Source organism: Salvelinus fontinalis, chromosome 16 (genome assembly GCF_029448725.1).
Source record: "Salvelinus fontinalis isolate EN_2023a chromosome 16, ASM2944872v1, whole genome shotgun sequence".
Classification (NCBI taxonomy): Eukaryota; Metazoa; Chordata; class Actinopteri; order Salmoniformes; family Salmonidae; genus Salvelinus; species Salvelinus fontinalis.
The window spans coordinates 47,997,656-48,009,826 of NC_074680.1; the positions used below are offsets into that span (position 1 = coordinate 47,997,656).

The 12,171-nt window shown below is 44.8% G+C and overlaps 1 protein-coding gene across 1 annotated transcript in view; it reads right to left on the minus strand.

Annotated features, from left to right (window-relative positions):
* Positions 1-12,171, minus strand: part of LOC129813286 (papilin-like) — a 78,675-nt gene that overhangs the window by 26,292 nt on the left and 40,212 nt on the right. The window contains exon 11 of the mRNA XM_055865609.1: positions 12,028-12,154. Within this exon, the coding sequence (XP_055721584.1) occupies positions 12,028-12,154 (127 nt within the window). The remainder of the gene's footprint in view (positions 1-12,027; positions 12,155-12,171) is intronic.

Sequence of the window (12,171 nt, forward strand, 5' to 3'; positions counted from 1 at the left end):
CATTAATGAGTTAGGACCTCCTCTCACCTGGTTGTCTAGGACCTCCTCTCACCTGGTTGTCTAGGTCTTCATTAATGAGTTAGTTCCTCCCCTCACCTGGTTGTCTAGGACCTCCCCTCACCTGGTTGTCTAGGTCTTCATGAATGAGTTAGGACCTCCTCTCACCTGGTTGTCTAGGTCTTCATTAATGAGTTAGGACCTCCCCTCACCTGGTTGTCTAGGTCTTCATTAATGAGTTAGGACCTCCTCTCACCTGGTTGTCTAGGACCTCCTCTCACCTGGTTGTCTAGGACCTCCTCTCACCTGGTTGTCTAGGACCTCCTCTCACCTGGTTGTCTAGGTCTTCATTAATGAGTTAGGACCTCCTCTCACCTGGTTGTCTAGGTCTTCATTAATGAGTTAGGACCTCCTCTCACCTGGTTGTCTAGGTCTTCATTAATGAGTTAGGACCTCCTCTCACCTGGTTGTCTAGGACCTCCTCTCACCTGGTTGTCTAGGTCTTCATTAATGAGTTAGGACCTCCTCTCACCTGGTTGTCTAGGTCTTCATTAATGAGTTAGGACCTCCCCTCACCTGGTTGTCTAGGTCTTCATTAATGAGTTAGGACCTCCCCTCACCTGGTTGTCTAGGTCTTCATTAATGAGTTAGGACCTCCTCTCACCTGGTTGTCTAGGTCTTCATTAATGAGTTAGGACCTCCCCTCACCTGGTTGTCTAGGACCTCCTCTCACCTGGTTGTCTAGGTCTTCATTAATGAGTTAGGAACTCCTCTCACCTGGTTGTCTAGGTCTTCATTAATGAGTTAGGACCTCCCCTCACCTGGTTGTCTAGGTCTTCATTAATGAGTTAGGACCTCCTCTCACCTGGTTGTCTAGGACCTCCTCTCACCTGGTTGTCAAGGACCTCCTCTCACCTGGTTGTCTAGGACCTCCTCTCACCTGGTTGTCTAGGTCTTCATTAATGAGTTAGGACCTCCTCTCACCTGGTTGTCTAGGTCTTCATTAATGAGTTAGGACCTCCTCTCACCTGGTTGTCTAGGTCTTCATTAATGAGTTAGGACCTCCTCTCACCTGGTTGTCTAGGACCTCCTCTCACCTGGTTGTCTAGGTCTTCATTAATGAGTTAGGACCTCCTCTCACCTGGTTGTCTAGGTCTTCATTAATGAGTTAGGAACTCCTCTCACCTGGTTGTCTAGGTCTTCATTAATGAGTTAGGAACTCCCCTCACCTGGTTGTCTAGGACCTCCCCTCACCTGGTTGTCTAGGACCTCCCCTCACCTGGTTGTCTAGGACCTCCCCTCACCTGGTTGTCTAGGACCTCCCCTCACCTGGTTGTCTAGGACCTCCCCTCACCTGGTTGTCTAGGACCTCACCTGGTTGTCTAGGACCTCCCCTCACCTGGTTGTCTAGGACCTCCCCTCACCTGGTTGTCTAGGTCTTCATTGGACACAAATGGAAAGGATAAAACAACAACCAGCAGCCACTCTGCCGTCCAGGAAGTGAGTTTGACAGCCCTGTCCACTGGCGTGTCTCTGAATGTACAAACATGTCTGAGGGTTAGAAGCTATTCTATTCTTGGTCAAACTCAGTACTGTAGCCACAAGCCCCTCCACCTGCAGCTACCCACACCACAACCCCAGGCCCCCTCCACCCACAGCTACCCACACCCCAACCCCAGGCCCCCTCCACCTGCAGCTACCCACACCACAGACCCAGGCCCCCTCCACCCGCAGCTACCCACACCACAACCCCAGGCCGCTCCACCCGCAGCTACCCACACCACAACCCCAGGCTGCTCCACCCGCAGCTACCCACACCACAACCCCAGGCCCCCTCCACCTGCAGCTACCCACACCACAATCCCAGGCCCCTCCATCGGGCAGCTACCCACACCACAACCCCAGGCCGTACCATCGGGCAGCTACCCACACACACCACAGTCACAAGCTGATGCTACAAACCTCAAAGCAAGCAACTAACCAGGAGGGCTATTCCAGGTTATTTCCCCCTAACTGGTTAGTCGAGACTTTAACACACTAAAGTCCACAAGCAGTGTTGAGTACACATAAAACAGACATGTAGCTAACAGAGGTTCCCTGTGACACATACATACACATAGCAACATATTGCCCTTAGACACTAGTACTGTACTGGGGTTAATACTGATATATACACACTAGTACTCTACTGGGGTTAATACTGATATATACACACCAGTACTGTACTGGGGTTAATACTGATATATACACACTAGTACTGTACTGAGGTTAATACTGATATATACACACTGGTACTGGGGTTATTACTGATATATACACACTAGTACTCTACTGGGGTTAATACTGATATATACACACTAGTACTCTACTGGGGTTATTACTGATATATACACACTAGTACTGTACTGGGGTTAATACTGATATATACACACTAGTACTGTACTGGGGTTAATACTGATATATACACACTGGTACTGGGGTTAATACTGATATATACACACTAGTACTGGGGTTAATACTGATATATACACACTGGTACTGGGGTCTATACTGATATATACACACTAGTACTCTACTGGGGTTAATACTGATATATACACACCAGTACTGTACTGGGGTTAATACTGATATATACACACTAGTACTGGGGTCTATACTGATATATACACACTAGTACTCTACTGGGGTTAATACTGATATATACACACCAGTACTGTACTGGGGTTAATACTGATATATACACACCAGTACTGTACTGGGGTTAATACTGATATATACACACTAGTACTGGGGTCTATACTGATATATACACACTAGTACTCTACTGGGGTTAATACTGATATATACACACCAGTACTGTACTGGGGTTAATACTGATATATACACACTAGTACTGTACTGGGGTTAATACTGATATATACACACTAGTACTGGGTTTAATACTGATATATACACACTGGTACTGTACTGGGGTTAATAATGATATATACACACTGGTACTGTACTGGGGTCTATACTGATATATACACACTGGTACTGGGGTTAATACTGATATATACACACTGGTACTGTACTGGGGTTAATACTGATAGATACACACTGGTACTGTACTGGGGTTAATACTGATAGATACACACTGGTACTGTACTGGGGTTAATACTGATATATACACACTAGTACTGTACTGGGGTTAATACTGATATATACACACTGGTACTGGGGTTAATACTGATATATACACACTAGTACTGGGGTTAATACTGATATATACATACTGGTACTGGGGTTAATACTGATATATACACACTAGTACTGGGGTTAATACTGATATATACACACTGGTACTGGGGTTAATACTGATATATACACACTAGTACTGGGGTTAATACTGATATATACACACTGGTACTGGGGTTAATACTGATATATAAACACTAGTACTGGGGTCTATACTGATATATACACACTGGTACTGGGGTTAATACTGATATATACACCCTGGTACTGGGTTAATACTGATATATAAACACTGGTACTGTACTGGGTTTAATACTGATATATACAAACTAGTACTGGGGTTAATACTGATATATAAACACTGGTACTGTACTGGGGTTAATACTGATATATACACACTAGTACTGGGGTTAATACTGATAGATACACACTGGTACTCTACTGGGGTTAATACTGATATATACACACTAGTAATGGGGTTAATACTGATATATACACACTAGTACTGGGGTTAATACTGATATATACACACTAGTACTGGGGTTAATACTGATATATACACACTGGTACTGTACTGGGTTTAATACTGATATATACACACTAGTACTCTACTGGGGTTAATACTGATATATACACACTGGTACTGGGGTTAATACTGATATATACACACTAGTACTGGGGTTAATACTGATATATACACACTGGTACTGTACTGGGGTTAATACTGATATATACACACTAGTACTGGGGTTAATACTGATATATACACACTAGTACTCTACTGGGGTTAATATTGATATATACACACTAGTACTGGGGTTAATACTGATATATACACACTGGTACTGGGTTTAATACTGATATATACACACTAGTACTGGGGTTAATACTGATATATACACACTGGTACTGTACTGGGGTTAATACTGATATATACACACTAGTACTGGGGTTAATACTGATATATACACACTAGTACTGTACTGGGTTTAATACTGATATATACACACTAGTACTCTACTGGGGTTAATACTGATATATACACACTAGTACTGGGGTTAATACTGATATATACACACTAGTACTGGGGTTAATACTGATATATACACACTAGTACTGGGGTTAATACTGATATATACACACTAGTACTGGGGTTAATACTGATATATACACACTGGTACTGTACTGGGTTTAATACTGATATATACACACTAGTACTGGGGTTAATACTGATATATACACACTAGTACTGGGGTTAATACTGATATATACACACTAGTACTGGGCTTAATACTGATAGATACACACTAGTACTGGGGTTAATACTGATATATACACACTGGTACTGGGGTCTATACTGATAGATACACACTGGTACTGGGGTTAATACTGATATATACACACTAGTACTGGGGTTAATACTGATATATACACACTGGTACTGTACTGGGGTTAATACTGATAGATACACACTGGTACTGGGGTTAATACTAATATATACACACTAGTACTGGGGTTAATACTGATATATACACACTGGTACTGTACTGGGGTTAATACTGATATATACACACTGGTACTGGGGTTAATACTGATATATACACACTGGTACTGTACTGGGGTTAATACTGATATATACACACTAGTACTGGGGTTAATACTGATATATACACACTGGTACTCTACTGGGGTTAATACTGATATATACACACTAGTACTGGGGTTAATACTGATATATAAACACTGGTACTGGGGTTAATACTGATATATACACACTGGTACTGTACTGGGGTTAATACTGATATATACACACTGGTACTGGGGTTAGTACTGATATATACATACTAGTATTGGGGTCTATACTGATATATACACACTGGTACTGGGGTTAATACTGATATATACATACTAGTACTGGGGTCTATACTGATATATACACACTGGTACTGTACTGGGGTTAATACTGATAGATACACACTGGTACTGGGGTTAATACTGATATATACACACTGGTACTGGGGTTAATACTGATATATACACACTGGTACTGTACTGGGGTTAATACTGATAGATACACACTGGTACTGTACTGGGGTTAATACTGATATATACACACTGGTACTGTACTGGGGTTAATACTGATATATACACACTAGTACTCTACTGGGGTTAATACTGATATATACACACTAGTACTGGGGTTAATACTGATATATACACACTAGTACTGGGTTTAATACTGATATATACACACTGGTACTGTACTGAGGTTAATACTGATATATACACACTAGTACTGGGGTTAATACTGATAGATACACACTGGTACTGTACTAAGGTTAATACTGATATATACACACTAGTACTGGGGTTAATACTGATAGATACACACTGGTACTGGGGTTAATACTGATAGATACACACTGGTACTGTACTGGGGTTAATACTGATATATACACACTGGTACTGGGGTCTATACTGATATATACACACTAGTACTGTACTGGGGTTAATACTGATATATACACACTAATACGGTACTGGGGTTAATACTGATATATACACACTAGTACTGTACTGAGGTTAATACTGATATGTATATATATACACACTAGTACTGTACTGGGGTTAATACTGATATATACACACTAGTACTGTACTGAGGTTAATACTGATATATTTATACACACACTAGTACTGTACTGGGGTTAATACTGATATATACACACTAGTACTCTACTGGGGTCTATACTGATATATACACAACTACAGTACCTTCAGCAAGTATTCATACCCCTTGACTTTTTGCAAATGTCCTTGTATTACAGCCTAAAATTAAAATAGATTTCTCACCTGTCTATACACAATACCCCATAATAATTTACATAAGTATTCACAGCCCTGAGTCAATACATGTTAGAAATCACCTGGCAGCCATTACAGCTGTGAGTCATTCTGGGTAATTCTCTAAGAGCGTTGGACACCTGGATTGTACAATATTTGCACATTATTATTTTGTAAAAGATCTGTGTATTTGGTTGTTAATATTTGCTACACAGCCATTTTCAAGTCCAAACTGTAACTAGGCCACTCAGGAACATTCAATTCAGTGTATATTTGACCTTGTGTTTTAGGTTATTGTCCTCCTGAAAGGTGAATTTGTCTCCCAGTTTCTGTTGGAAAGCAGACTGAGCCAGGTTTTCCTCTAGACCTTTACCTGTGCTTAGCTCTATTCCGTTTCTTTTTATCCTAAAAAAAACTCCCCAGTCCTTAACAATAACAAGCATACCCATAACATGATGCAGACACCACCATGCTTGAAAATATGAAAAGTGGTACTCAGTGATGTGTTGGATTCACCCCAAACATAACACTTTGTATTCAGGACATAAAGTGAATTTCTTTGACACATTTTTTTTCAGTTTTACTTTAGTGCCTTGTTGCAAACAGGATGCATGTTTTGGATTATTTTGTATCTGTACAGGCCTCCTTTTCACTCAATCAATTAGGCTAGTATTATGGAGTAACTACAATGTTGTTGATCCATCCTCAGTTTTCTCCTATAACAGCCATTAAACTCTGTAACTGTTTTAAAGTCACCATTGGCCTCACGGTGAAATCCCTGAGCAGTTTCCTTCCTCTCCGGCAACTGAGTTTGGAAGGTCACTACTTTGTAGTGACTGGGTGTATTGTTACATCATTCAAAGTGTAATTAATAACTTCACCATGCTCAAAGGGATATTCAATGTCTACTTTTTTATTTTTTACCCATCTACCAATAGGTGCCCTTCTTTGCGAGGCATTGAAAAACCTCCCTGGTCTTTGTGGTTGAAATTCACTGCTCGACTAAGGGACCTTACAGATAATTGTATGTGTGGGGTACAGAGATGAGGTAGTCATTAATAAATCATGATAAACACTATTATTGGACACAAAGTGAGTCCATGCAACTTATTATGTGACTTGTTAGGCAAATATTTTCTCCTGAACTTATTTAGGCTTGCCATAACAAAGAGGTTGAATATTTATTGACTCAAGACATTTCAGCTTTTCATTTTCAATTATTTTGTAAACATTTCTAAAAACCTAATTCAACTTTGATATTATGGGGAATTGTGTTTAGGCCAGTGAAACAAACTCTCAATTTAATTCATTTGAATTCAATAACAACAAAATATGGAAAATGTCTAGGGATATGAACACTTTCTGAAGACCAAACACCCAGACATACTGATAAACAGTTGAAGTAGGACATTTACATGCACTTAGGTTGGAGTCATTAAAACTCGTTTTTCAACCACTCCACAAATATCTTGTTAACAAACTACAGGTTTGGCGAGTCGGTTAGGACATCTACTTTGTGCATGACACTTGTATCACAATTCCAGTGGGTCAAAAGTTTACTTACACCAAGTTGACTGTGCCTTTAAACAGCTTGGGAAATTCCAGAAAATGATGTCATAGGTTTAGAAGCTTCTGATAGGCTAATTGACATCATTTGAGTCAATTGGAGGTGTACCTGTAGATGTATTTCAAGGCCTACCTTCAAACTCAGTGCCTCTTTGCTTGACCTCATGGGAAAATCTAAAGAAATCAGCCAAGACCTCAGAAAAAACATTGCAGACCTCCACAAGGTTCATCCTTGGGAGTAATTTCCAAATGCCTGAAGGTACCACGTTCATCTGTACAAACAATAGTACGCAAGTATAAACACCATGGGACCACGCAGCCGTCATACCGCTCAGGAAGGAGACGCGTCCTGTCTCCTAGAGATGAACTTACTTTGGTGCAAAAAGTGCAAATCAATCCCAGAACAACCACAAAGGACCTTGTGAAGATGCTGGAGGAAACAGGTACAAAAGTATCTATATCCACAGTAAAACGAGTCCTATATCAACATAACCTGAAAGGCCGCTCAGCAAGGAAAAAGCCACTGCTCCAAAACCGCCATAAAAATCCCAGACTACAGTTTGCAACTGCACATGGGGACAAAGATCATACTTTTTGGAGAAATGTCCTCTGGTCTGATGAAACAAAAATAGAACTGTTTGGCCATAATGACCATCGTTATGTTTGGAGGAAAAAGAGGGAGACTTGCAAGCTGAAGAACACCATCCCAACCGTGAAGCACGGGGGAGGCAGCATCATGTTGTGGGGGTGCTTTGCTGCAGGAGGGACTGGTTCACCTCACAAAATAGATGGCATCATGAGGCAGGAAAATGATGTGGATATATTGAAGCAACATCACAAGACATCAGTTAGGAAGTTAAAGCTTGGTCGCAAATGGGTCTTCCAAATGGACAATGACCCCAAGCATACTTCCAAAGTTCTTGCAAAATGGCTTAAGGACAACAAAGTCAAGGTATTGGAGTGGCCATCACAAAGCCCTGACCTCAATCTTATAGAAAATTTGTGGGCAGAACTGAAAAAGTGTGTACGAGCAAGGAGGCGTACAAACCTGACTCAGTTACACCATCTCTGTCAGGAGGAATGGGCCAAAATTCACCCAACTTATTGTGGGAAGCTTGTGGAAGGCTACCCGAAACGTTTGACCCAAGTTAAACAATTTTAAGGCAATGCTACCAAATACTAATTGAGTGTATGTAAACTTCTGACCCACTGGGAATGTGATGAAAGAAATAAAAGCTGAAATAATTTTCTCTACTATTATTCTGACATTTCACATTCTTAAAATAAAATAGTGATCCTAACTGACCTAAGACAGGGAATTTTTACTAGGATTAAATGTCAGAAATTGTGAAAAACTGAGTTTAAATGTATTTGGCTAAGGCGTATGTAAACTTCCGACTTCAACTGTATATACCAGACCAGCATACTGATATATAGACCAGGAGATGGGAGGAGGAGGAGAAAAAGATTGGATCTCTGAGCTGGCTGCAGGAGGAGGAGGAGAGGTGAACGAGGAGGGAGGAGAGGTGAACGAGGACGGAGGAGGAGGAGAGAGATTGGATCTCTGAGCTGGCTGCAGGAGGAGGAGGAGGAGGTGAACGAGGAGGGAGGAGGAGGAGAGAGAGTTTGGATCTCTGAGCTGGATAGTTGCCCCTCACCCAACATGAAGAACAGGCTTCAACACTGAACACAGACTGAGACAGACACTCATACTGAACTCAAACACATACCAGGGAGAAGTGCTGCGCTGTAGCTGTGTGTTAGATGTGTACAGGCTTTCTTTGACCTTTTAACAGCAGGTGTCTATAATGTCCAGGTTAGCATTACATGCCCGTAGCAGATGATGTAAATTACATATATTCAATGTTTGGCCTATTTGACCTAGTGTATATGAAGACATGATCTCATATACGCACTAACTGTAAATCACTCTGGATAAGAGTGTCCTCTAAATGACTAACTGTATAAATATATATCCCCTGTGTTTGAGCTCCGGGGATCAGCGGGGCTCCGTAGGCCCTGTGTTACCTGTACACATATGTTCTGGGGCTTTCAGGGGGCGTCCACGCATTTGGCTGATACAGGTACGCCATCCTTTATGAACAGGGACAACAACAACATCACCCACAACAGTGAGACCTGGGGTGTATTCATTAGCGCACATCGTAGCATACAGCAGAAAAACATTTCGTAACGGAAGAGTTTCTTTTGGACAAATTCAGGTAGGTCCTGCCCCGTTTCGTTAACGTCTGTTTGCTTCTGAGCCCAGCCAGACAGCTAGGAGCCCAGCCAGACAGCTAGGAGCCCAGCCAGACAGCTAGGAGCCCAGCCAGACAGCTAGGAGCCCAGCCAGACAGCTAGGAGCCCAGTCAGACAGCTAGGAGCCCAGTCAGACAGCTAGGAGCCCAGCCAGACAGCTAGGAGCCCAGCCAGACAGCTAGGAGCCCAGCCAGACAGCTGGGAGCCCAGCCAGACAGCTGGGAGCCCAGCCAGACAGCTGGGAGCCCAGCCAGACAGCTAGGGGCCCAGCCAGACAGCTGGGAGCCCAGTCAGACAGCTGGGAGCCCAGCCAGACAGCTAGGAGCCCAGCCAGACAGCTGGGAGCCCAGCCAGACAACTAGGAGCCCAGCCAGACAGCTAGGAGCCCAGCCAGACAACTAGGAGCCCAGCCAGACAACTAGGAGCCCAGCCAGACAGCTAGGAGCCCAGCCAGACAGCTAGGAGCCCAGCCAGACAGCTAGGAGGCCAGTCAGACAGCTAGGAGCCCAGTCAGACAGCTAGGAGCCCAGTCAGACAGCTAGGAGCCCAGACAGCTGGGAGCCCAGCCAGACAGCTAGGAGCCCAGTCAGACAACTAGGAGCCCAGTCAGACAACTAGGAGCCCAGACAGCTGGGAGCCCAGCCAGACAGCTAGTAGCCCAGTCAGACAGCTAGGAGCCCAGCCAGACAGCTGGGAGCCCAGCCAGACAGCTAGGAGCCCAGCTAGGTGCCCAGCCAGACAGCTAGGAGCCAGACAGCTAGGAGCCCAGTCAGACAACTAGGAGCCAGACAGCTGGGAGCCCAGCCAGACAGCTGGGAGCCCAGCCAGACAGCTAGGTGCCCAGCCAGACAGCTAGGTGCCCAGACAGCTAGGAGCCCAGTCAGACAGCTAGGAGCCTAGTCAGACAGCTAGGAGCCTAGTCAGATAGCTAGGAGCCCAGTCAGACAGCTAGAAGCCCAGACAGCTGGGAGCCCAGCCAGACAGCTAGGAGCCCAGCCAGACAGTTAGGAGCCCAGCCAGACAGCTAGGAGCCTAGCCAGACAGCTAGGAGCCCAGTCAGACAGCTAGGAGCCCAGTCAGACAGCTAGGAGCCCAGTCAGACAGCTAGGAGCCCAGCCAGACAGCTAGGAGCCCAGCTAGGAGCCCAGTCAGACAGCTAGGAGCCCAACCAGACAGCTAGGGGCCCAGCCAGACAGATAGGAGCCCAGTCAGACAGCTAGGAGCCCAGTCAGACAGCTAGGAGCCCAGACAGACAGCTAGGAGCCCAGACAGACAGCTAGGAGCCCAACCAGACAGCTAGGAGCCCAGTCAGACAGCTAGGAGCCCAGTCAGACAGCTAGGAGCCCAGTCAGACAGCTAGGAGCCCAGTCAGACAGCTAGGAGCCCAGTCAGACAGCTAGGAGCCCAGTCAGACAGCTAGGAGCCCAGTCAGACAACTAGGAGCCCAGACAGCTAGGAGCCCAGTCAGACAGCTAGGAGCCCAGCCAGACAACTAGGAGCCCAGTCAGACAGCTACGAGCCCAACCAGACTGCTGAGAGCCCAGCCAGACAGCTAGGAGCCCAGCCAGACAGCTAGGAGCCCAGCCAGACAGCTAGGAGCCCAGCCAGACAGCTATGAGCCCAGCCAGACAGCTAGGAGCCCAGCCAGACAACTAGGAGCCCAGCCAGACAGCTAGGAGCCCAGCCAGACAACTAGGAGCCCAGCCAGACAGCTAGGAGCCCAGCCAGACAGCTAGGAGGCCAGTCAGACAGCTAGGAGCCCAGCCAGACAGCTAGGAGCCCAGCCAGACAGCTAGGAGCCCAGCCAGACAACTAGGAGCCCAACCAGACAGCTCCCGCATCGACTGACACACTACTGAACCCAGATCAGTAATAACAAGGTATCATTGTACTCCTCCAAAAGCCTTTTCACACCGCATTGTCCTGAGCCCCAGGCTAAGACTGGCTCTGGACTAGCTTATCCCGTAATCACCCAGACATTTATTAACTCTGGACTAAGTTGTACAGCTTTTGAGGCACTGACTGTAAATAACTAAAACCATTTACTTGAAATAGTCTCTTGTTGATTTCCCAAAAGGAGTTATTGTGATACGTAGCCCCCATACTAGCGCCCGGCTGACTCACCGACGGGTCTGAGGGCACGTCTGAGGGTTGCAGGTGCGGTTGGTGAGGGGGCGTGGCAGGGCGGTGCACAGGTAGTCTGGGTAGGCCTCGTTATCGATGGCACAGAACACCAGACGGGACTGGTAGCCTGGTGGAGGGAGGAAA